General features: G+C 43.6%; 1 protein-coding gene across 5 annotated transcripts in view; it reads right to left on the bottom strand.

The window, feature by feature from the left end:
* FECH (ferrochelatase) overlaps positions 1-25979 on the bottom strand; it is a 38545-nt gene extending 12566 nt beyond the window's left edge. For 2 of the 5 annotated variants that reach the window (XM_065889582.1, XM_065889583.1), the window contains exons 1-5: positions 16808-16905; positions 11317-11436; positions 9420-9568; positions 3191-3325; positions 480-586 (exon numbers count right to left, since the gene is read on the bottom strand). In XM_065889582.1, the coding sequence (XP_065745654.1) occupies positions 480-586; positions 3191-3325; positions 9420-9568; positions 11317-11414 (489 nt within the window). In that variant the 5' untranslated portion in view covers positions 11415-11436; positions 16808-16905. Of the gene's footprint in view, positions 1-479; positions 587-3190; positions 3326-9419; positions 9569-11316; positions 11437-16789; positions 16935-21802; positions 21904-25965 lie in introns of those variants that run through there. The other 3 variants (XM_065889579.1, XM_065889580.1, XM_065889581.1) reach the window with 3 other exon arrangements.
* Between the last annotated feature and the right edge of the window lie 1235 nt (positions 25980-27214).

Genomic DNA, 27214 nt, shown 5'->3' with positions numbered 1-27214 from the left:
AACTTTCTCAATTGAAATGTTAAATTTATTCTGTCTCAGAACATGTAGATATATTACCTTAAAATTTTTTTAATCTTTTGATATTTTAAAGGATTTAGAAAATAGAGGATCTGTTTGTCAGCTGTTCAGTCTATGAATGGAGATTAAATGAAACAACTTGCATAATCTTTTTTTTTTTCCTCGCATAATCTTTAACGTTCTTTTGGTCACTGTGAAACACAAAACTCAAAACATAATTCTGCCATGGTCTGTAACTAATACTATTAATCTGAGGAAAGAAAAGAGTTTACCCTTTAATCCTTAAATTTATTTCCTCCTGTCATAATAAATCAAGACTCTAATACCTTTTGTTAATCCTCAGCACACAATTTAAGTAAGAGAACAGTAAGACTCGGGACACCCACAGACCAGGCAGGGACAAGAACCTGACTCACACCAGAAGCTGGGGTGACAGACGCAGCTGGCAGCGGCTGGCTTACCTGAATGAGGAGGGGGTGTGTGGGCCACCTGTCAATCGTGCTCCACTTCATCGTGGGTTTCTTGCCCACTTCATTATAGTATCTGTAAATGGCATTTAAGCTGCTGCCTGAAATATACAGGGGCCACTTAGTACACGCATGTGGGCTATGGTGAAAATAAAAAAACAGACTAGTAAAGGCAGTAATAAGTTCAAAGCAGGTAAGTCTTCTGCACTGAATCAGTCTAATTACAATCACTTCAATACTCTAAAATGCATATAGATTTAACTACCCTGCAAATGAAGATCACTAAAAAGCAATCAATTTCAATGGCCTTTCCAAGAGTATTGAGGCCACTTCTCTAGAGAAGCACAATGGCAGCGGATTTATGAAATACAAGCAGTCATTATCAGCAAGGACCAAGTCTTACAATTGAAAGCATGTTAAATTTTTTTCCCATTATGAAGGTAATCAACCCCATTTACAGAAAATGTAGGGGGTGGGAAAGAAAGCAAAAAAGAAACTGGCTGTGACCCCAGAATGCTAATACAGTCATTGTTTTCTTCTAAGGTAGTTCTTTCCAATTCTTTTTCTTTACAGCTGTTTTGTTTTACAAAGTTATACTTTTTAGGACATGGGCAGTTTTGTATCCTGAGTATTTAGGGCATTTTTACTTAGTATTATGAGATGAATATTTTCCACATTACAATAAAAGCTTTATAACCATCCTTTTTAATGGCTTGTTTGATAAGAAGAGCAGCTTATTAAGGTTTCTAAGCGCACTCTCTGTTTTTACCTGCTTTATAAAATTATCATCATTCCCTAGAATAAGTTGAATGAATACCAGATCCTTACAGGTAATCTAACAAAACTTGTATTTCTAAACAAGAGACGGAAACCGTGAAAATTCGAAGACTAAGGGAAAGCAGATGGTGCCAACCCAGTGCAATCTTTTTCCTGGCCTAGAGGAGCTGGCACTGGAGCCAAGCCTTAATCCTAGGAACCTAAGGCTAACATGGGGCCTCCTCTTCAATCTTCACATGGGGCAAATGCTCCAAAACATTGCCACGCTTCCCAACACCACCGGTTTCTCCATGAGAACTATTAATCAGTTAGGTCTCCAAGCTAAAATGCTAGCCAGGACAAAGCCATATTTAAATCACATGTACCCTCAGGCTAAGACTCAATTTTCAGAAAAATAAATGGAGTTCCATTTTTCTGAGAATACAATGGGTCAGATAAATCCAAATTGAGTCCATTCCAGGTTCAAAAACCATCCCTCCAGAAATCACAAAGTAGTCACCACCATCTTCACATTGCAAACCACATTTCACAGGTGAACAGCATCTTCAGATGTACAGAGGGACTTCGAGAAGCCACAGCAGGTCTTCTGAATCACTCAGAAATATGCAATGAACTATCAAAGGTAGTAATTAAGGGAAAAGCGTAACTAAAAAAATTGCAAGATTAAAAAAAGTGATTGATACATAGAATATACTGGTGCTGCCACAATATGTGTCTAAATAAAACAACAGATAAACGACACTCTAGTGGCCTCAAAGAATGAACATGCTTCCCAAAGGCTTTCACATCTCTGAAGAAGGGATGTACCTGCCCTTACACCAGAGGTACTAGGGAAAAGCTGCAGATACTACTGTTTTAAACACACTGCTAGAGCCAGCTGTGAAATGAAACCCTAGTCAATCCTTTGTCATATAAATAACCATCTTCTTAACTTGTTTAATTTTGAGAGAGGACATTTACATGTTGAGTTATATTTTTGAAAGCCCGGCCAAAGTATAGTTTAGAAATTTATAAAATCTGATTTATTCTCCAATAACGTTAGCAGACATTTTAAAGTTATTGAGGTACATGTCCAAAAGAAATCACAATTCAAACTCTTGAGGGTGTCTGAGAACTCAGACATTTTCACAGGTGCTCTGAATAAATATTTAAGGTACACACCAGGCTTCCAAGATTTCTTCCAGTAGCCTTTTGTTTTCTCCTTATAGTTATAGAAATAATATGCACTAATGTCCAAAAGCAATTTGGGAGTAAAAATGTGCTGACCGCAAGCCTTGAGAAAGGATGTAAACAAATGTATTTGTGGGTGACAGTAGAAGATTTACCTATACCTCACGATACAGAGATTGGCAAAACAGATTATTCTCCAGCTCCAATTAAATATATAGGAAACAACACCTAGTAACATTTCCCATAATCTAGAACACTGAGAGAAGTTTGCAAAGGAAACCCTAAACTGGGTTTTGGTTTAACCAGGAACCAACCCATAACCAAAGCATAACCAAAATACATACCAATATTTCCAATGTTATATGGACATCTCTGCTGGCAAAATGGAAACAGCTATCAACTTTGCTACATTAATAAGAATATTAGGGTAGCCATAAAAATAAGGGTTATTACACAAACATAGAAAGTGGCTTAAGGTTCAGTACTGATCCATTATACAGCTGCATTAAAGCACTGAGCACTGGAAGCCACTGCCTTTCACCCACCATTTGTAATTCTCAGTCAACTGGCTAATAACTCAAGGGACAGATGAACCATGAGATTTCCAACGGACTGACCTGAACTCTCATGTTTAAAACAGACAGACTGGATTTGCCATTCAAATCGAAAATGATTTATCGTTTCCTTCCGCGCTCAGCTTCCCTGGTTATTTTTGCCAGGGCCAGATCTACCCTCCCACTGTCAGAGAGAAGCCTTACCTGTGGTAGAGCAGCTGTACTGTGGATACTGTGTGAAAGCAATCGCCCTTTCCAGCCCATCTCTCTCCATCTCTTCAACTGCTTCTTCTGTTAACGGGTGGACATACCGGAATCCAATATAGTATTTGTGAGGGGCTATTAGGAAGCATGTGTGGAAAGGAGAAAGCATTCATCTTGATATAGATTCCAAACAGGATGCAGTGTCCAGAACAAAGACAGTTACCCTAATTTCCTATGGTGCTGATAAAGTGAGCACGTTTAGAATAGTCCTTGGATTTTAGCCAGTCTTCTGCTGGTATATGGAGTTTTAACCACTGTTTTCTGTGTTCAACCATTTAGCATATGGTTTTTAAAACTCAAGCTTCTGGGCCTTATTCTCTGCTCTTGGCTGAGACAAGAGAGACTCAAGAGCAGAGAGCATTTATCCTTAAAGTATAACCTCCTCTTATGTACCAGATACCATGGGAGACATTGTGCTTTTTTTTTTTTTCTCATCTAAACCCCATTTTTCAGATAAGGAAACAGACTCTCAAAGGTTAATGAACCTGCCCAAAGTCACAACTAGCCGATGGTTGAGATGAGATTGCAACGTGGGTCTCCCCACCCCAAAGCCTGTGCTCTTTCCATGGCTCACCCCGAGCCTCTTCCAACACCCGGGTCCCCTCCTTCTGTTCCCTCAGACCCCAGGCCACCTAGTTTATATAAAAGCTCTGGGATACTCGATAAAAGTGCACTAATAACAAATGATTCAAATGATTCTCCTCACTTATATGAAAAACAAATCAACGAACAAACCAACAACAATGCTTAAGTTGGAGGCGCTAAGTGGGATTTAAAAATCATTATTCTGGCACCTAAACGGCCCAAGTCAGGGCACATCTTTGTGGTCCTTCTCCTATCACTTTACCAATTCCCTCTCCTATCTCCTCCTGTATTTTTAAAGCATCTTCAACCAATTTCTTAGGCATTTATAAAATCATAAAACTGAAAGTTTCCTAAAGTTACCCAGTTTTATTTCCTTGTCTTTTCATAGGATTACACTCAACTTATACTCAGGGATGAAGTTGAAAATACACTACATAAACATTAAGTAATAGTAAACCTGAGATGACATTACTGTCCAGGCATAAGCCAGGGCTGCAACTAAGAACATGACACTAAATTGCCACAAGAAACATTTAGGTTGAAGTGAAGAAAAAGATGATACATTTATTGCGTGTGTGTGTGTGTGTGTGTGTGTGTGTCTCTCTCTGAGTGTGTATATACATATGTGTGTATATTTTATACATATGTATATATGTGTGTGCTACATATAGATATAGATATAGAAAACATTCCTCAGAAACTTGACCCAAGGGACTGAATCAATGGAGCATGATGCCAAGAAATGAAGCAGAATATCGATAGGGGAAGAGAAGCATGTCTGTGCAGGGGAAGGACAGTCTGATTCAATATTCTCTGGTTGGGAACTACAGAAGGAGGAAGGAAGGGATACAAATGAAATCATTCTCAGCTGCCTGTCCCTTCTAGGCTACCAATTTTTTGGTCTCTTGCATAAAATATGGTGACCTGCAGTTAAAACACCCCAGAGGGCATGGCCCTGTAAGCAAACTCCAAATGACCGATTGTTCAAAGATTAAAGATTACGTGGTTCGTGCTAAAACTGCCAACTATCACAGTATCATCAAGTCCGCTTTTCAGGAGCTCTTGGTGCTCTGAGCTGAGGCTGAAATGGAATTTGCTTTCTAATCTATCTTGAGACAATCCAATGATCAGATTGACACAGTAAGATCCCCTGAATGCTGGGGGTCAACCAGCTTCTCCTGCTTTCTTTTCAGCTGCCCGGTAGTTGAAAGTTGTAGCCTAAATGCCTGGGGTCTGGGAGTTCCTCAAATGTTACAGATTAAGAGAGGTGGAGAGGCCTCCCTCACAGATAAAAGCAGGGCGGTGACCATATCTGGAAGTGAGACAGAGTAAAATGCTCTGGAAGGAACAGATAATGCTTTCTAAACGGTCCAATTCAAGACGGCCGGCAAAAACATATTTTAGAAAAAGTGACGACGCACTGTCTCCGACTGGGTCTATTCTGAGGAGCTAACAAGCGCGCACGGAGGCTCCTGGCTCCCCCGCAGGAGCGCGGGGAGAGGAACGAGTCTCCTGGATGTCATCTAGCACCACATCTGGTGGGCAGCACATCTGGCCAGAGCGAGCGCCAAACACATGACTCGCTGGCCCAGCCTCGTCCACCCTCAGAGCAGCTGCTCAGTGAACACTCCTGGGTGAGAACTACAAAGAAGTAAAAAAAGGAACAAATAGAAAAGCCATTTTTTAAACAGTAAAACTGCATTAATCTCCAGTCCGTTCATTTAGCACGTGCAACAGTTCAAACGTCTGATTTGTACATGATTCTTTGAGAGAATGGTGTGAAGTTATTATAATGCCTAGTAGTTTGTATCAGATCGTGAACCCTGTGCCAATGGTGAATAATAAAAGCTCACATTTCCTGAATTTTTATCATGTACTGCTGCACCGTGCTAATGCCTTTCAGGATTATCTCATTTCACTTTCACCGTGGTCCTACGAGTTGGGTTCTGTTATCATCCCCATTTTCAAGATGAGGTTTAGTCGGGTAAGTTATTTGCCTGACGCCATACAACCAGGGATGGGGAAGCCAGCTCCATCTGAAATGAACCCATTTTGCACCCAATAAAGAACGAAATTATTTCACTGAGTAGCACGTACTTAGAGCTTCATTAAAAGGAGCCATGTATAACTAAACTATAATTTTTAAAGTGTATTTTAGATTTAGATTTTTCATGAAGTGAAATGATTGCACTTCTCATCTATGTCCTTCTGTGTCCACTAAATGACCTCAATGCAGTATTACTACATGAAACCAATTCCAAGTCACATTCCCTCATGTAACACACTGTTATTAGTCAATAGTAATTCTACACAGAGCCTGTGCAAGTCTCAAAATATCTACACCGGCCACCAAGCAACAACTACTTGCCCCAAAAATGAGAGTCTGAAACATTTTTATCTGTTTGTAATCATCACTTTTTTTTTTTTTGACTAAAGAGAACTTTTCCAAATACATGTAAACAAATAGACACAGTTCAAAAGTAAATTGTATAATTTTGTAGGCAAAAAAGTATAAGAAGGGAGGAGGAATGAGAAAGAGATGAATAGAAAGGAAACCCGATGATGGCCATTCTGACCGGTGTGAGGGGAATACCGCGGTGTAGTTTTTGTTTTTGGTTTTTTTTTTAAATGGAGAAGGTGACATGTCCTTCACCTCCTTTTTTTTTTTTTTTTTTAATTAATTAATTTATTTATTTTTGCTGTGTTGGGTCTTTGTTTCTGTGTGAGGGCTTTCTCTAGTTGTGGCAAGTGGGGGCTACTCTTCATCGCGGTACGCGGGTCTCACGCTATCACGGCCTCTCTTGTTGCGGAGCACAGGCTCCAGACGCGCAGGCTCTGTAGTTGTGGCTCACGGGCCTAGTTGCTCTGCGGCATGTGGGATCCTCCCAGACCAGGGCTCGAACCTGTGTTCCCTGCATTAGCAGGCAGATTCTCAACCACCGCACCACCAGGGAAGCCCCCTCGGTGTAGTTTTGATTTGCATTTCTCTAATGATTAGTGATGTTGAGCATCCTTTCATGTGTTTGTTGGCAATCTGTATATCTTCTTTGGAGAAATATCTATTTAGGTCTTCTGTCCATTTTTGGATTGGGTTGTTTGCTTTTTCATACTGAGCTGTTTGTAAATTTTGGAGATTAATCCTTCACCAGTTGCTTCATTTGCAAATATTTGCTCCCATTCTGAGGGTTGTCTTTTCGTCTTGTTTATGTTTTCCTTTGCTGTGCAAAAGCTTTTAAGTCTAATTAGGTCCCATTTGTTTATTTTTGTTTTTATTTCTCTAGGAGGTGGGTCAGAAAGGATATTGCTGTGATTTATGTCATAGAGTGTTCTGTATAGCTGATTCACTTTGTTATACAGCAGAAACTAACACACAATTGTAAAGCAATTATACTCCAATCAAGATGTTAAAAAAAAGAAAGAAAGAAAGGAAACCTGAAAGCAGGAAGGAGAAGCAGCAGGAAGGGGTGAGGGAGGGAGGGAACCCAGTGCTAGCCCCACCCAGTGGCAGCTGGGGCTTCACTGCCGAGCTTCAGGTCCACTCAGCAAAGCATGAGCAGCAGGACAAGAAGCTTCTTTCTGGGTAACCTGGGCGAGCCCCGAGGGGGCCACAGGGCCACATCTGGTAATCTTCTTGCTCTTCAATGCAAAGTTCCCCCAAAGAACCTGCTAAACTCTGAGACTGTTTCCTGTTTCCTATATCCACACTCCGTGTGATCATCAGCTGCTCTACTCGTTTCGGAGGGTATCCCTCCAGCAAGTCTTCAAAGGATTTTTCTCTCTGCCCCTGGAGCAGCCTGGCCTGCAGCAGCAAGGCTCCACTAGACTAGAAGCTTCTTGTAAGTAGAAACCATGTTTTTCAACCGTGAGTAGCAGTACTGACCAGCGCAGGGCACTCAGTAGGCGACTGATGAATGAATGCGTGGGTGGTCTTGGGCCGCATTAAACACCCCCAAAGCAGGCTTGCTTAAATGATGAGGTGGTCATCTACCACGCAGCAGAAAGGCAGAATTGAACTTGCCTGCCTCGGGGGTCCCAGCGTGGGCCACAGAGGCTGGTGATATGCCCTAGGGTCATCAACACCAGGTATCTGATAGCGAGTGGGACACTGCTGTACATCCAGGTCATTCCATGGGACTCTTTCCAGACCAACCAGGGAGGCAGAGGCCATTGCTGTCCTGTCTGGTCTGGACAAGCCAGCAGTCTCACCACAGAGAAAGAAGGAAGTGGGAAGGACGCATGTATACTCCTTTTTCAAGGCTGACAGCTCTACTCGTGTTTTTATGGTGAGGGGTGCTAGACTCAGACGTCACCAGGAAAAATGGCATCTTTCCGCTGCCTTCGCCCACCGAAGACAGCATAGCAACTGCAGATCTGGTTCACGCTAAACATTTTATCGTGATAAGCAGAGAGTGACTAGAGAGTTTGTTCTCCATTGGGTAGGTGTGAGGTGAGGTCAGCCAAGCTTCCCTCACCCCACATTTTAAAAGATACACTGTGTCACATGTGGCTGAGCTGTATAAGAAATGCCCTGAAGCCACAAGTGAAGGCAGGGAGAAAACCTAATATTCAAAAGCACAAGTGAACAATTTTCCAAGTGAGATGCTCTGCCGAGGGCTGGAGCCCTTTGTCCCACGTGTGACACAAACAGTGTATTCTGAGAGCAACTCGAGCTGCTGCTCAATGAAACGCTTTTGGTCCTGCCTAGCGGGGCTGCTCTCCGTGAGGGTCCGCACTGTGTCACACTGTCCTGATCCTGAGCCCTAAACTGTCTGCAATGAACACATTTCATGTGTCCTAAGATGCACAGTATTTGTTTTAACACCTTATATTGGTCTACAACAGACACCATCTTAAAATTAACTGACAGAGGTCTTGTGTCTTTGTATTATATAAAAACAATGGTGCGTCCAGCAATCAATGGTGTCTTGAATGCAATTAAATACGGCACTTAGAGTTCCTTTGTGTAGTTAATGTTTCATTCTGCACATTATAATTTGCGTTAGAGGCTCTCAGAGAACAGTCACCAGATGTGTGCAATCCTCTTTTTAGTGTCATGCCCAACGAGGCACTTAAATGACTCACGATCATGGTATTGCCAAGAGCTGAAAGCGGTTGCTGAAAGTTGCTTAGAGCCTCACGGCTGCAGCTAGCTAATTCTGCCCTAAATGCTGATCTAATTAGTCATCCACACAGAGAGAAACAACAATAGCAGCAGCCTCAACCTATTCCCCAAAGATTTCTTTCCAGGACGATGATGTATGCATCCGCTTCTTCATGGTAGGTAGCCTCTTCCTTATAGTCCAGCTCAACTTAACGCACCCTCCAACTTCCTTTTGAGACTAATGTTCTGAAACTTTAGCTTTTTTATTTGTAACATAAGGAAGTAATAGAAAAGGCATACATCTGGGGACAAAGGAAAATGCCACAAGAACTGAGTTCAGTGGCCGGGCATCATGTAGGACCCCCTGCAAATCGAGAGCTGCTGGTACCCAGAATTGCATTTGGCTTCCAACAGTGTTGTGAGTTTCATAACTATACTTTGAAAGAACCAACCTAGTGAGATGTGAGTTGGGAAACACCATACCTGTGTGCGGAGACAACTCATCCAGCAGCTTCACCATGCCTTCCCCTTGCTTAGTAGTCCACATCTTGATGGGGGAGCCGCCTCCAATCCTGCGGTACTGCTCCTGAATTTTGGGGGTTCGGCGTTTGGCAATGAGTGGTCCCAGCTTACTAAATCATTGAACATTAAAATCATTTTATTCCAGCTAAGCAACCTCAGAAACATTTTCAACTCATTAAAAAAAAAAAAAAAAGATAAGCAAAATTTTAAGAAGAGCCTATTAAGATCAAGCCTTTAAAAACAGAAGCTCGAGGTCACTGACAACAGCCTGCTCTTCCGGCTCAGATTAGAGAGAGAGAACCAGACAGTCTCTGAGGAGTATCCACCCTGCCCTACAAGCTGTTCTAGCAGCAGGCCCTGAAGATTCAGGAGCTCAGACACCTGTGCAGAGCACCTGGCTGTGTGCCAGCTACTAACTTACCACCTCTGGATCCTGTACCTAATAGGAACTAGGACGTACAAGACATTAGGCAGCGTGCATTCCTCTTATTTAAGAAGATGCATGTTAATCCTATGATATACTTGCCCACGTGAGCAAAGATGTGTGCACAAGGATGTTCACTGTAACACTGAAAACAATCTAAGTGTCCGTCAGTGAGGCGCTGGCTAAATAAATTAAGGTATGGCCATACAATGCAATTCCATACAGTCACGAAAACAGAATGAGCCACATCTATATAATCTGTTATGGAATAATCTCCAAGAAAAATTAAGTTTCAAAAAAAAAAATAGCAAAGTGCCAAGTGATGTACATAAGTACATTCATGTTTGTGTAAAAGAGGGGTGTGTGTGTGTGTGTGTGTGTGTGTGTATACACCTGGATGTGCCTGGACTATTTCTGGACCTAACAGTGCTTACCTCCGGGGTGGGTAAGTGGGAGGCTGGAGTCCAAGGGGAAAGAAACATCTGCTTTTTACTATAAACACTTATTAACTATTTGCAATTTTTTATCGTACGCATATATAAATTTTTTTTATTAAAAAACCCTATGCTTGGGCTTCCCTGGTGGCGCAGTGGTTGAGAGTCCACCTGCTGATGCAGGGGACGCGGCTTCGTGCCCCGGTCCGGGAAGATCCCACATGCCGCGGAGCGGCTGGGACCGTGAGCCATGGCCGCTGAGCCTGAGCGTCCGGAGCCTGTGCTCTGCAAGGGGTGAGGCCACAGCAGTGAGAGGCCCGCGGACCGCAAAAAAAAAAAAAAAAAAAAACCCTATGCTGGGTGCTCTGTGATGACCTAGATGGGTGGGGTAGGGGAGGGGGGTGGGAGGGAGGTCCAAGAGGGAGGGGATATGTGTGCGCATATAGCTGACTCACGTCGCTGTGCAGTAGAAACGGCACAACACTGTAAAGCAATTAGACTCCAACTTTTAAAGAAAGATATTGTGAAACTCAGTCATACACATCAAAATATACAGCAAATATCAATCATACCTCAAAAAAAAATAAAGAAAGAAAAGAGGGAGGAGAGAATGAAAGGAAGGGAAGAAGGACGGCAAGAACTCAATTCCACAGCACCAATGAATAGTACTCATTGCTTCCCCGAGTGTTAGTTAAGTACAAAGTACAAATACATCTTTATAGCTCCTTCAGCTGTGTCCAGACCGCTGCAATTTCCAGAGCTCTGGGAAGGAAACGGCCCAAGGGGAATCCTCGCTAACTTGCTTTCTCTCTCCCCCACAATTCTTCTTACATCATAGCCTTCTCATAACTAGTAGAAAATAAGAATGCTGCTCTAGCACTACCAGATGTGCACTAAAACCGTTTATTTATTTATTTTTTAACTACAGAACTGAGATACATGGAAGGCAAAATGCACTGCACAGGTTATGGATAAGTATGGGCATTTACATGTATCTTACTTTTGAACAGGAAGTGTCATGAGGTCTCGATCCGAGAAGAGCCTCAGAAGGAAGTCGTGAACTTCTCCAACGGTTTCAGGGCCTCCCATGTTCAGCATTAATATTCCAGTTTTCGGCTTCCTACATAAATCAAAAGGCAACAATTGATTTGTAACACATCTAGGGTAGAATTTTGTTTCTGCTAGCAAACTCTCAACTAATCTGTTCAATGCAAAGATGAAAAGCTACAGATCTCTTCACTGCCATCACAGTGAACACATGGGGCCTCCAGCTCTGCACAGTCCAAGGTCCCAGCTCAGACTCTGACCTTCACCGTCTAGCTCCATCCCTGTCCCTGGACTTTCCCTGGGCTCCAAATATTCCTCTATTAAACTGTCAGCCCTGAACAAAGATCCCATTCTTTGGGGACTGAGGGTCAAGGTGTAAACCTAAAATTGTCCTGAGGCTGAAACACTTGTTCATATGACTGCCTCGTGCCTACACAGGTTACCTGATCTCTCCAAGCTTAAGTTTCCTCATCTGTAAAATAGAGAGTCCACCAATTACCTCAAAAAGTTATTTTGGGAATTAAGTGCATAATGTACTTATTCAGCATAAGCTGGCATGAACAGTAGGTTCTATTCTACACAGAGGAGCCGTGGGTTTCCCTATAATTTTAAACCTCCCCAGTAAACTATCAGCCCTTATTTACTCCCTTCTCTTTAGTTAATTATTAAATTATTAATGGCTTAAATTATTTCTTGCTACTCTGCTTCCTTCTCCAGAGCCTGCCTTTACTCCTGCTCAGTGTCCCCTGCTGTGATAAACTACGTTTCTCACTTTACACTCACCTTGCCATCCTTCATCTAAAACCCACTACTTAGGTAATTCCTGTAAAACACTGTTCTGAATTGTTCAAATTAGTCCCAGGCTAAAGAATCAACCACTGGATGAGCAAAAGGAAACAAAAAGAAAGTCATGCAGCTTCTGGGAAATTTTTTTTTAAAAGGACTACGCAAAAATGTAAACTTATAAACTCCAGAGCTGCTCTGAGGCCTGCACCGCCGAAGTGAGCCAGGCCACGATGAGTTCTCTATTCCTAAACCAGCCAGGGGGCAAGATGGAGCCAGAGCAGGACCAAGTGTCTCCCCTGAGCTTCGGGGAGCCACCAGAAGACCATGACTCTGGTCGGAGCCACAAGGTCAAAGCCTGAGATGGGAGCGTGGAGAACTGCAGGCCTGTCTTTCCTCCTATGACAGGAGTGAAAGAGGCTGCCGGTGGGGAAAAGAAAGGACAAGGAGTGTTTCTTCCACTCATCCTTTTTTTTCTTTTTGTGTACTGTAAACATTTAGATATAATTCACATACCATAACACCTGCCATTTTACACTGTACAATTTGGTGTTTTTTCATATATGCTCAACGTTAGGCAACCATTACAGCTATCTAATTCCTAAACATTTTCCTCAGCCCCCAAAACCCCACTTATCCGTTACAGCCATTCCCCATTCTCCCTCTCCCTCACCCCTGGCAACCACTAATCTACTTTCTGGGCCTATGGATTTGCCTATTAACAGAAATAGAATCATAATATGTGGCCTTCTGTGTCTGGTTTCTTTCACTTAGCATAAAATTTGCAAGGTTCATCCATATTGCAGCATGAATCAGTACTTCCTTCCCTTTCATGGCTGAATAATACTCCAACGTATGGGTATCCTCTCCGTTCACTCTTGATAAAGCAGCCGAGGAATAAGCAGCCTGATGTTGATTTAAAACATCATTATTACAAATGCCGAGGGGTCTACTTTCTGAATCTCCTGCGCCAAGACCACCTCTAGCTAATGCAGTGACTACAGCAATCCTGCTGAGATGGGTCTCGTTTGGAAGATTGCTCTTAACGTGTTCTAAAGCTAATCATATCATGATGACATTTTAATTGTAATTTTTAAAAAAATGTTAATGTTTGGCAATAGTTTTAGGCAACAGAGTGTGTCAGATTTATACAAGTAGAAACCATTTTCTTGATCAAACATAGTATAGGTAGATGAAGTAGAAATCTGAATTCTCAGCCTAAGTTTTCAAAATAAGGACCAATTTCTGGGGAAAGGGAAGAGCTGCATTACAATAAACTCAGGGATTTTCTAATTTAGACCCCATTATATAGATTAAGCAAGTTCACTTTTTTCACATCATTGTCTTAGGCCAGGGTTTCTTGACCTCAGCACTGCTGACATTGGGGGCTGGATAATCCTTTGTTGGGGGACTGTCTTGTGCTTTGTAGGAGGTTTAGTGGCAACATTGCCTCTACTTACTAGGTGGCAATAGCACACACCCTACCCCAGCTGTGACAACCAAAGATGTCTCCAGACATTGCCAAATATGTCCCAGGGACAAAAATGATCCCCCATCCCACCCTCTGCTCAGAAACACTGTGTTAGAGGAAAGGGGTTTAATCTCTTTTTACTAAACCAAGCAACCACATTGAAGTTGTTGTTCCATAACTTTTCTACCCCCTCGGGCCAGAAGTCCTATCAATGAATTAACAAACTGGTGTTTTGTTTTCTTGATACCTGAAAATTCCAGATTCATTATATTGTGAAATTGTAATATTCCCTTAATCTTTCTACTTAGGCCACTGGTGTTCTGGGATTCTGTCTCTCACCCTCAAAAGCTGTGACTCACAATAAATTAAGTGCATTTTTCCATGAATTGCTACCAGTTAACAGATTACTGGTTAAGAAACCCCACGCTTAGAGACTTACCTAAGCCACAGAGGGCATCAATGTGCAAACAGGATTTAGAACTGTTTTTCATCTATAACACCTGAGCTCAGAACAAGAGTGGCTTTAAATGGGATGTTACTCTACCCTGCAAACCCATGTTTTGCAAACCATGTTGATCTTACACATGAAAGAAACACACAATTTGAAAATACCTAAATACGCTTGCACTTAATTCAAAACTGTGTTGTGCATGACAAATGGCGCATTAGGAAGCCCTAGTCCAACATCCCTCTATTCCCGAATGTGAACTGCAAAGCTTTAGTCAAGGGTTGCTGTCTCTTCTCCCCTCCAGACAAAGAACACCTGACACCAAAGTCTGAATGGTCAAGTTCCCCTTGTTTGAATGTAAAAGCGTGTACGGCAAACATATTGAAAGCTTCTCATTTGAAAAGGTTGCCACATTTTGCCATTTATATTCTTGCACTCTCAAAATATGAGGTTTTTCCTTTGAACTATTAATTGGACAAACCAAAACTTAAGCTCATCAATTAACAAAGGAACAGATTAATTCTATTCTACTATATATAGTCATCATCAAGATAAAAAACAAATCCCAGCTCTTCATTAAATCTCCAAGATGTAATTGGTCAGAGGATCTATGCTGCCTCTAGAACAGGGTTTGGCAAACTCCAGTCCATGGGTCAGATTTGCCCACACACCCCCTGCCTACTTTTGTAAATAAAGTTTTATTGGAACAGGGCTTCCCTGGTGGCTCAGTGGTTAAGAATCTGCCTGCCAATGCAGGGGACACGGGCTCGAGCCCTGGTCCAGGAAGATCCCACGTGCCACGGGGTAATTAAGCCCGTGCTCCACAACTACTGAGCCTGTGCTCTAGAGCCCATGAGCCACAACTGGTGAAGCCCGTGCACCTAAAGCCCGTGCTCTGCAACAAGAGAAGCCACGGCAATGAGAAGCACACACATCGCAACGAAGAGTAGCCTCCGCTCGCTGCAACGAGAGAAAGCCCACACGCAGCAACAAAGACCCAACACAAACACAGCCAAAAATAAATAAATAAAATAAATAAATTTTTTTAAAAAACGTTTTATTGGAACAGAGTTCCAGTCATTTGTTTACGTATCACCTGTGGCTCACATTATGATGGAGGAGGTGAATAGCAGCAAACAAGACCAAATGGCCCACGAAGCCTGAAAACATGTACCACTCAGCCCTTTGAGGACAAATTTGTAGTGTAGCATTGTCTAGAGTAGTCTGAGCACTAAGCAGCACGAGGCCTTCTTCATATCTGGCATCAGAATGACTCACAAAGACACTCACCACTTCAGCATCTCTAATTTTTGTTCTTTGTTTTTTTGCGGTTGGCAGCCCTCTCACTGTCGTGGCCTCTCCCGCTGCGGAGCACAGGCTCCGGATGCGCAGGCTCAGCGGCCATGGCTCACGGGCCCAGCCGCTCCGCGGCACGTGGGATCTTCGCGGACCGGGACACGAACCCGTGTCCCCTGCATCGGCACGCGGACTTTCAACCACTGCGCCACCAGGGAAGCCCTTAAGGCAATTTACGTTGTTGACTTTTGCCACCAGGATAACATAGTAATGAAATAATTTTTCTCCCAGGGTTCCACATCCAATCAGTTCTTCAGTTTACACCAAATACTTACCCCAAACCCTAAATACTTAAAGCACTTTGTACTATGGCTGAGGTGAGAAAAGAGGGGCCGTGTGGGGGCAAGGAGGAGTGGCGCCCTGCTGGGCATGCCCCCAGGATGGAGACAGTGTCTGTGCTTCCTGTCTCCCTTCCCACGTGTGGTTTTTCAGGAGGCCGGAGAGTCGAAAGGAGATGAGTTGGGACCCCACCTACTGCCCTATCCCCAACAAACCTCAGTTCACTAAGTGCTCCATCATCATACCCAGGATCACACAATTAAAAGTAACAAACACAAAATATGACTGTTTTCAAAGCTGTAAAGCTCTCGTGGAACATCTGGTCTACCAGAAAGGTCAAGGCGTTAATAGTTCAGAGCTACTTTCTCTCTGCCCAGTGTTAAAGTGCATTACTCCTATCTGTGTACTCATCTAAAAAGCGACCTTTGCAGTCTTCTGTTGCCTCTGTACCAGAGGAAGACTTGAAAACAGCTGTGGCCTCTGATATTGAAGAGGACACCCAGTAGCAACGCCATGCCTGCTGATGTCCACCCGCAAACAGCAGAGGTGAGGTAGGGAACGTACTTTGTTTCTTTAATAAACTGTAAATCACATTATGGCATTTACAATAATATTCACTGCCTTAACAGTTTACTACAGAAATTCTTGGTGGATTAGTTATTCCTTTTCCTGCACAGGAGATGTATTTCATAAGTACAATCATGTCAGGTTCATAAACATATTTCCAGCATACACATAATTTCTGTTATGGGACATATTCCAAAACTAAATTCCCACACGATTTGCAGACTCTTTGTACTCAACTCTGTGTCCTTTAACAAAAGCCCTGTGGGATTTTTATTTGTCAACCAGACCTCAATAAAGCTGGGGAAAAAGATTTTAACAGAAAATGTAAAAAAATCTATCAAAATTCAAAAACACTTTTAAAGCCTTAATTGGGGGTGCAATCTATAAGTTTAACAGCTATTGAAAGGAAGCCAAGAAAATAACATACCACTCCTTACATACTGAGTTTTCCCAACACCTCTTCTCCTAGGTAGCTGGTATCCACCGGTGTTTGTGTCAAGAAAGAGAAATCCTTATTAGTACCTAAAATTAGACTCATACCTGTTCCCCGGCTGAACTTGACATCTGGGGCTTCTGGCACGTTGGGCTGTTTCTGTGGCAGCTGCTGCTGTGGCTGCACCCGACTGGCACCTCCGTGGCTGACAGGCCCTTGAGCCACCATATACCACTGTGACAAAATTAAAGTGGCAGCATGAAATCTAGCTGGAAAGTAATTGCTTTTGAAGAGGTCCTCAGAGCATAATTCCTGGATCTAAAATTTAATAGAGATGCTACAGCAGAGGCGATTTCCCCAGCATTTCACTGCAGGTGGGTGAAGGCTCTTAAGACCTCTCTGAGGGGGTGGGATGGCATCCCCTAGGATGGCTTACAGGACTTGCATGGAGCCTTTTTAGAAGCCACACACACCTCCTCTCACTGCCTTGGCCGCCGCTTTTGATATGATCCCTCATGAGATCACCGCATGTTATGACGGCAGCATACTGCTCATATGAAAGGTGAGGAGCCTGCAGAAAAGGTTAAGAAACACTGATTTAAGGAGTGGAAACTGGGCCAGTTTTCCACCACTTGCACAGATCTCATATCTGCCTCCTAGCCTTCTCCAATATAGTACCAGAACTAAGAACCCCAGAATTGCCCTTGGACTCTGACAAGGGCCGGGGGACGGAGGTGCTCTGCTTTCAAGGGCCGATTCTGGTCCACCTCCTTCTGCACCCTGCCCCATGGGGTATGCCATCTGCACGGCCAAGGATTCATGGACCCCCAGAGTCCATGCCCCGTATTCCTGACCAGGCTCCCAGGACCCAGGACCTCAGAATTCCCTGCCCCAAAAGCTCCACTTCCAGGGTCTGGCGCAGACCTCTTTCCTGCATCCATCCTCCTGATGGCAGATCGCACCATCAGTATAAGCAATTCTTGATCTGAAGGGTAGCCAACTGGTGGCTGTTCACAGGGTCAAGAATGGAGCTTGAACATCCATACACACTGGAGTATGCACAACTCTTCACCATGCCGGGCAGGCCAGGAGTGGGAAGAGAAGCAGGGAAGTCTGCCCGCCCGAGGCAACTTTCTCAAGGCCGAGGCATTTCTGTAGGAACTGTGAAGAGTTCAAGAGTTCACCCTTCCAGGCCGTTAGCAAGGTCTACTTGTCAGCACAGCAGAACAGAACATAATTCACAGTCTGTTAGCTTGCTGTATACGGGTCTTGTCCTGGGCACCACAAAGTTAGTTGTGGGCCTGGAGAGCCTATCTGGATCGAGGAGTCCATGGGCCATACCCAGTTATAGCATGAAGGGTATTCATCCTTAAACAACACAGAGTGAAATTAAACTGAAACCACACAGTAGGTACTCAAGATGGCAAAATGCAGGACAGTAGTTACTACCGTGCCCCGCAGTATACACACAACCTCCCTTCCCCAGGCTCAAACCAGCGGGTCTGAAACCAGCCTGAGATCAGCCTCCTTCTACCCTCCTCCTGCTTACGAGTCAAAGGTGTTCTGGTGAGGAACCCGGGCTGTGGACCAATGGACCCGACTCTGAATCCAGTTCTGCCACTTACTAGTAATGTAACTGGGGCTGGGTTATAATCTTTCTGAGCCTTAGTTTCCCCAGCTGTAAAATGGTGAAACCCTGTTATCTGCATCCTTGTAAAGATTACAGCAGATAAGACCAGTGAAGCACTCTTCACAGGGCCTGCCTCATATATTGGTACCAGTATTATTTCCCTTGGTAAGTGTCTAGAGCGTAGGGACTACACCGTCTCTGATTTTTTTTCTTTTTCTTTTTTTATCACCTAGCAGGTCTATAAAATATAGGAGAATGATATTTCCAGGCCACTTAGATTTCCAACTATCCAGACTGTGCACATTCCCACCAGAGCCAATTACGTGAGCTTGAGCTGAATAATCCTTATTAACTCAAAGCAGAAGTGCAAAGATCGACATAAAGAACTTCAATTCCGCTCACGTGAAGTCTCAAACCAACTCACATCTCCTTGTTTCAGACAAGTTCAATTCTGAACTACACGATGAGAGTTAACCAGGTTCTCAATCAAGCTGCGATGTCTGCAATTCCTTATGTAAATGAGGTTATATCAGATTCCATGGGGTGTATCAGAATAGAACTTTGGCATTACATAATTTGACTGCTGGTAATATAATAAGATTTCCTCCTGCAAACTTTAAAAGGGGGTGGGGTAGGGGTGGGGAATAAGGATGAGACTAGAGTCTCCAACCAGTACATTAGCAATGCTTAGTACAGTTTGGGAGCTGGTAGATTTTCAAGCTGCCGAAAACTATTGCCGTGCCCTCTACTTACAAAATTCTCTTCTCTGAGGTTAAATAAATTCTCAAAGAAGGTGATGCTAATGATGGATCCTTTCTGCTCAGGACATAGGGTTAACACACCCACCTCTCAAGGACTTCTCTAAAACACTCCTCTCCCTTGATGATCTGAAGACTCCAGAAAAACAGAGTATCTCCTACCAAATGATTAGTACTACTCTAGCTAAAGGAGTTTAAAGTAATTATTTAAAGAACAAAAGGAGACTCCTGAATACACTCAGCTCACAGCTTAAGAGAAATTCAAAGGCACAGGCAGCATCGCGTGGTGTAAGAGTGTGTGTTCTGGAGCTAGACAGATCTGAGCAGAAATTCCAGATAGGACCAAACAAACTGTGTGACAGTAACTGGGCAACTCACTGAGCTACTCCAAGCCTCACTTTTCTCATCTGTAAAACAGTGATAAGGCCAAACTTGCAGGGCTGTTGTAAAGATGAGGAAAAATTTTAAAAATCTATGTCCAGCCCCAAGAACAGTGTCTGGCACAATGCATGAAGTAAGAACACTCAATAGTAAGGATCTGTCCACTTATGAACTAAGACCAGGTAATTCTAACCCTACTCTTGGCATGGACAACTGGTCTACCTTTGGAAGGCCTACAAACAATAAAAGCTATAAAACCAAGGGATATGCAGAAAAGATGATGTAAGAAAACAAAACTTCATTAATTCCTGGACACACCCAATAGGTGAATCATTCAAAAGTATACCTGTGACTTAAGAAGTTCACGGGTATCAAGTGATTCTCCAAAACAATTATTTAATATTTTGGATGCTTGGGGGTGGTACGTGGGAGGGTAGAAAACAAGATACACAAGTACCCAATGCAGCCCTTTTCTATCACACAACAGATGAAGATTATTTCAAAAGGTCCTTATAAACATGAGTATCATTTTAAAAATTAACAGAAATAAGGTTCTGTATTGTAACTATTAATAAACACTTGGCGAGGGGAGGCTTTAAGAAAAAAATTGTTATTTTTCTAGTATGGAGCCAGAATGTTCTCATGTATTAATTTAAACATTGATATTCTTTTTTATTATTCTAGATTTGGTTTTTCCAATTACAAAAGACATATATGCCTAACGTAAAAAATCTGGAAAGAAAACGTCACAAAGAAACAATAATTCTTTATTCTATTAACTTTCTAAAATATACGTATATACTATATACATATATACTAGGGAGCTTCTTATTAATTCTGTACTATGCTAAAAACATAGTGTAAAACTTTGCTTTTCTACTTTGAGAATTCATTTTGAGAAATACTACTCAATTTTTTCTAACCCAGATGTTAATCCCTTCATATAAAACAAGATAATTAAAGTATTATAAGTACATCTAAAATCAGAGTCTGTAATTCAATTGAACTTCAAATCTACTTCTGCTGTGGTTTCTGAATCCTTCCACTTGGTTACTTATAACCTGGACAACAAAGCATTTAAAGTTTCTCATATTGTTCTATGACCTCAACTCTAGAGCCTGTCAGACTTTCTTTGCCACAGGAAGGGTCGGTGAAAGAAAAGACTAATTTGATACTTCTTTCAGCCCCGTTGCTGGCACTGTGCTTCCTTTTCTTAAAAGATAATGTCTTTCATCTCCCACTGCCCTTAGTGACCTGATTGTCATTGGACACTGGGTCCTTATTATTTTTCCAACAAAGGCACCTGTAATAAGATATGGAGTTTCAGAGTAGACTCTCCACTCCTTCTCAGTAGGTGACAGATTGATGAATTAGGGAACTTCTTAGAAAAATAAGTCAGGTCTGTGTCCAGTCATCATTCAAATATACAAATTAACCATCTTAGTAGGTGGCAGCCTTTAACATACTAATAACTGAACATTTTGAGGTTATTTATGTATCTACTGTGTGCCAGGGACTGTGCTACAGGCTTTACCTGTACCCTGTTAATCTTCACGGCAAGCCTATGAGGTATTACCTTCTTTTATGTTTAGCAAAGTTCAAGCTGGGGTGAATGCGTCACTCAGGGGGGTCACAGGAATGCTGCAGAGCTAGTGACCCAACCAGGTGTGTCTGAACCAGAGTCCCGTCCGCTCATCCTGTGGACACAACCTACATTCACCTCTGTATCAGAAACGTGTGAGGTTGTCCATTCCATGGGTCTTACTTCTTCTCCAAATATCTCTAGAAAATACTAGCCTGAGCTGCCCCGCGGTGGGTCCTGCTGCCAAGGACAAGTGAGCACCGGGTGATGCCAGGGGCCAGGGCAGCAGTGGGCACAGTGTGACCTCCACCACCAGAGAGGGAACCCCAGGGTAGATGCCCATGGTGATAATGAGGATAATGATGCCAACGGTACTGTCTCTCTGTGGCAGGCCCTTAACACACTCTGCCTCCCGAAATCACAACAATCCTGCCACTATCATTATTCTTATTTTACAGATAAGAACTAAGGCTCTTAGAAATTCAGCCACTGCTCACGGCCACCCAGCGGACCGATGTGACTCCGGGACCCCTCCCCGCGGCCTCTCAGGGTCCTCGGGGGACCCACGTACCCCACTCTCGCCCCTCCCAGTGGAGCGCCCCTTTCCGGATCCTTTCTCCGCCCCTCGCCCCGTCGCAGGCAGCTTCCTGCGCAGCCCGCCGCCGCTCCTTGGAAGTTCCCAGGCCCGGGGACCCGGGCGCCAGCTGCCCGTTGTCCCCGCCTCGGCGGCGGCCGCGACAGCCCCACTTACGCCGATCGCGGAGCAGGACGCCCGCAGATCGCAGGGCCGCAGCCATGTTTGTGCTGACTAAAACCATTCCCGGGGCAGCCTCGGCCCGGGACCTGGGTTCCTCCCGCTGCAGCACACCCAGGCGCGGGCCCCACCAACGGCTAGCAGCAGACCTCAGCACCCACCACCCACGCCTCCTTATCAGGCGCGGCCACGCCCTGCGCCCGGGCTGTGCGCCCGCTCATTGGTGCCGGGCAGGGGCGGGGCTTCAGGGGCGGGGCCAGGCGGAGACACGCCCCTCCCCGGGAGCCCGCCCTGCAGCAGCGAGGGCCCCAGGGTAAGAAAGGGTCCCAGGCTGTGCAATTGGCACCTTCCACCCAAACCACCAAAAATCCGTGCGGGTAGCCCTGAACGAACGCCCTGGTTGCATGCGCCCACCTGACCAAGGCAGGAACTGCAGCCATGACAACGTAAAGAACTTTCTTCACATTTCCACTACTATCACTTACATGTGACAATGCTTTTGCCTCAATTCTCCAGTTTTGTGGCCTAGTTACAGCACAACTGTACCGACCCTGTTTTATTTTGCTTTGTTTTCAGAATGAGAAAAGGAATTATTTTATATCAGACACTCATGACATACCTGTTAAGTTCCTCTGTAGTATCTTTATGCAGCAGAGTTTCACAGCTGGGACCAGAAAACAAACATTAGACTGCTAACGTGATAGCATTAGGAAAAGGGAAGGCCAGTCCGGCAGACATTTTTTGGTGGGCTGGTAGGGTGAGGTCTGTCAGTATCATGTTTGTGCACCTTCGCAGGGTGACTGCCTGGCCCCAATCCCGCGCACAGAACAGGTGCCCCCGCATTTCTAGCCCTTGCTACATTCCCACACCTCTGCCCGCCCATCTGGCCCTAATGCTCAGTGCGTCTCGAAGTACAAGACCGACCTTTGGAATAGAAAGGTGTCAGGCACCATTCTTTCATTCACTGAACAAGTATTGAGCACCTACTGTGTGCACTGGGGAAACAGCAGTGAACAGAGCAGACAAGGGACTTACATAGGGATTAGGGGAGAGACAGAAAATAATCACAATATGTAGTATTTAGGGTGATGATGAGCGTTAGAAAGAATGAAGCTATGTAAGGGAGATGAGAGAGGGGAGGCTAGTGCAATTTGAAATAGATGGGTCAGAGAAAACCTCACTGACATTTGGGCAAAGACCTGAGGAAGTAAGGGGGCAAGCCACGTGGAACATTCCAGGAAAATGGAGTCTAGATTGAGTGCAAAACCAGTTTTCTGTAGCTAAAATGTATGCTCTTGATTGAATTCGTTTATTTATTATTAAAGTGGGTCCTCTTTCTGGTATTCAGCTTGGTGTAAAATGTCAACTTAAGTGGATTGCCTTTCATATTATCTACACAGTCTTCAAATCAGGCAAGAGGTGTCCCCTAAACAGACAGTAAAACTTGCTCCTCGTATCAACTGCTTTCCTATACATTTTGCTAGCTCTCAGTTCTCAGAATGAAAATTACATTAGTCTAATTTGCCCTTTGAAGAGGTGATCTTTGTAGATAATATACTCCTCTACCTAAAGCCTAAACCCATTGCTTTTAAATCAGCTACACAAAACGTCTTTACAGTTTGAAATGCTGTGCTGGAAAAAGTGTCGACAAGGCCAGAGAAGTAGAAAAAGCCCAGGGTTTTTAATGACTGAACTATGTGGGCTCTTCTCGGCTCAGAAGGCTCAGGATAAGTCACCCTTCCATCCCGGGTGCTGTACCGCTCCTGCTAAGTGGAGATAGCAGGGGTCTTCTGGTCCCTCCCAGGGAAATGCTGATGATTAGTGACAAGGCATAAAGGTGCCAAATCTCATGTAATCAACATTGGGGCAAGTTAAATTTGTATCTGGCCAGAAAAAAAAAGGAACTAACAAGCCATGTTTTATTAAATATATCAACATAATAAAAATTAAAAAATAAAATAAAATAAAAATAAATAAAATAGTAAATATTAAAAACTTTTTAATATAAAAAATAAATATTAAAAAATAATAAAAATAATAAAAATTAAAAATATATCAACATAATATTTTAAAAAATGAATAAAATTATTCATTTCAAAAAAATGAATAACATTTTAAAAAATGAATCATTCATTTTAAAAAATGAATCAGCAAATTTCATTCATTTTCCTTTTACTGACTCTTAAAAAACTCATTCAAAATTATACTCATGTATAAAACCTCCCGACACACATATTAAGACTCATAGGTTACAAATGGAAACAGAACTTCATTATTTTTCCCCAAAGAGCTCTTCATGACATTTGTTATTTCTAATCTATGGCTTATTTCTTACAAAAAGCATCAAATACAACAGCTTTTCAGTGAGTAAATTTTTATGTTCTTTTGAAGTGAAAACAGATAAAGTATGCTTTATATGGGTCCTTTTCAAAACTGATAGGAAAACACAGCCCTTAAATCAGAAGATGTGAATTCTAAATATGGGTTTTACTAAGAAATCCAGAAAGCCCTTGAAAAGCTAAAGAAATTTATAAAACTATATGAGATATATATATATATGTATATATTTTATGTATATATACACATATGTATGTGTATATAAATGCATTATTTTCTGGCTTAAATATCTGTACCAAAATTATAACCACTTCCCTTAACAAACAGAAAGCACATTCTCTGGGCCAACTCAGATAAGCAGCACTCCCACCACCCGGGAGAGGGTTTGCCTGAGCTCTGTTGACTTAATTAGTGAAGAAAGCATTCTCTTCTCACAGATAGCACTCAGAATCCAGCCTGTGATCCTAAATAAAATGAATTTGTTGGTTTCAGCTCAATGCTTCAGGAAAGGGGTGGGGGGAGATCCCCAATTCATTATTTGCCATGATTGGCACCTCTGAGCTACACAAACTAAATTTAGATTACTCAATTCTGTCTCCTTAATCAGAACAACAGGGCGAGGTTGGGGGCATTCAGTGCAAGAGACACAGTGGCTGCGTGAAGCAGACAAATGGTGAGCTCTGATGATTACTCACAGAAAACTGACCGATTGTCCCCACAGTTGTTTTAAGCAAAGAGGCCACCAAATGCAGGCCAATGCGATGTGCATTTTGACTGCCACTCTTAACCACGCAGAGCCTTAAGCCCACTAGTGATTATGGGTTTATTAGTTCATCTGCACATATTTTCTGAGAGTCTACTATGAGCAAAGTGTTATATCGGATACTGGGAAGGATAAAAAAATAAACTCTACTCTCAAGTAGCTCATTCATTTATGAAACAAATATGTATGGAGGGCATGCCTAGGTCAGGCACGTGGTGGGCACTGAGCATTACAGCAATGAATTGGACTATCTCTACTTTCATGCAACTTACATTCTAGAAGGCAAGGCAGACAATAAACAAAAGATCCATACCATAAGGTTAGCTATGACTAGGAACCATGAAGAAAAATAATAAATGAGGCAAAGGAATGGAGAGAGGCAGGAAACGTTAGTTTCGGGGGTACAGTGGGACAGGGCCTCTCTGCAAAGGTGCCAGTTGAACAGGGGCCTGTGGGAAGTGAGGGAGGTTCTCTGTGGAAGGGCTTTGCAAGCAGAGGGATCAGAAAGTGCTGGAACACATTTGAGGCTTGTATTAGTTTTGGGGCTGCTGGAACAAAATACCACAAACCAGGCTGCTTAAAACAACAGAAATGGGGGCTTTCCTGGTGGTGCAGTGGTTGAGAGTCCGCCTGCCGATGCAGGGGACACGGGTTCGTGTCCCGGTCCGCGAAGATCCCACATGTCACGGAGCGGCTGGGCCCGTGAGCCGTGGCCGCTGAGCCTGCGCGTCTGGAGCCTGTGCTCTGCAACGGGAGAGGCCACAACAGTGAGAGGCCCGCGTACTGAAAAAAAAAAGAAATATATTGTCTTCCAGTTCTGAGGCTGGAAGTCCAAGTCAGTGTCAACAGGGCCATGCTCCCTCAGCAGTCTGTCGGAGGGAATCCTTTCCTGCCTCTTCCTAGCTTCTGGCAGTGGCCAGCAACCCTTGGCTCTCCTTGCCTTGTAGCATCACTCTCATCTCTGCCTCTGTGGTCATGTAGCCTTCTCCCTGTGTGTCTCTTTTCCCATAGCCATCTTTCCTTCTAGAAGGACACCAGTCGTATTGGATTAAGAGCTCACCCTATTGACCTCATCAGAACTTGGTTACATCTGCAAAGACCCTACTGGTAAATAAGATAACGTTTCCAAGTACCAGAGGGGAGGATTTCAACATATCGGGTTTTTTTTTTTGAGGGAGAGGGACACAGTTCACCCCATAACAAGACCTTGACAGACAGTAGAGAGACTGCGTGTCTTGAGCAGAGTGTGTGGGGTGGAGGGGAAGGAGTTTCGGCCTATTAGGTGATGAAAGACTTCATCTTATCAAGTGACCTCCCTCTAACAGAATGATCCATGCTTATGGTTCAAAAGGTTCACTTTGCCTGCGGTGTAGAGAGAAAACTGGAGCTCTTGCGCCAGTATTAAGACACATGACATAATTTCATTTTCTCCTAAGGGTTCTAACTCTTTTTGAGATCATATTGGGCAAGAGTGTTTTTCTCCAGAGAGGTCTCTGCCCCCGGGGTGGCGGGAGAGTCCCTCCAGAGCATTTCCGGTCTGCCTCTGCCAGGATTGCAGGGTCCCACCAGGCTTAGATGGGGTTTATGTACATTTCTTGGCTTGGTAGTGCTGCCCCTTGCAGATACATTCAAACCAGGAAAGTTGACTTTTTCCAGCAAGCTTTCATCCCCTGTCCAGAGCCCTGGGCAGGTGGCAGTCTTCCATGTCCTTCTCTGGCTACAGGGCCAGTTTTCTAGATTTCACAGAAGGGCCAGCCCCCTAAGTCCCTGTTTCATGCAGAGAGGGGTCTAGCCCTTGGTCCACTTTCCTGTCTGGGTGTAGGGTGGGCACTGTAGGAGCTGCGTACATGATGTGCTCACTTTGTGAAAATTCGTAGTGTTGCACACTTATGGTGTGTGCCCTTTTTTGTACGAATAGTATACTTTAGTATAACTTTTTTTTTTTTTTTTTTTTTGCGGTTCACGGGCCTCTCACTGTTGTGGCCTCTCCCGTTGCGGAGTACAGGCTCCAGACGCGCAGACTCAGCGGCCATGGCTCACGGGCTCAGCCGCTCCGCGGCATGTGGGATCTTCCCGGACCGGGGCACGAACCCGTGTCCCCTGCATCGGCAGGCGGACTCTCAACCACTGTGCCACCAGGGAAGCCCTAGTATAACTTTTAAAAATATCCCTGAGTGCCTTTATCTGGGTTCAATTCTCCCTCTAACTCCCATACCTAACCTAACAGCTCTGGTTTAGAGACCCTCTCTACTCCCTCCTCTCCAATTCTGATGCCTAGAGGTGTTCCTTTCACTCAGCTAAGAGGAGGG

The sequence above is a fragment of the Phocoena phocoena genome, chromosome 13 (assembly GCF_963924675.1).
Source record: "Phocoena phocoena chromosome 13, mPhoPho1.1, whole genome shotgun sequence".
NCBI lineage: Eukaryota > Metazoa > Chordata > Mammalia > Artiodactyla > Phocoenidae > Phocoena > Phocoena phocoena.
This window is presented reverse-complemented; position numbering and strand designations above follow the sequence as displayed.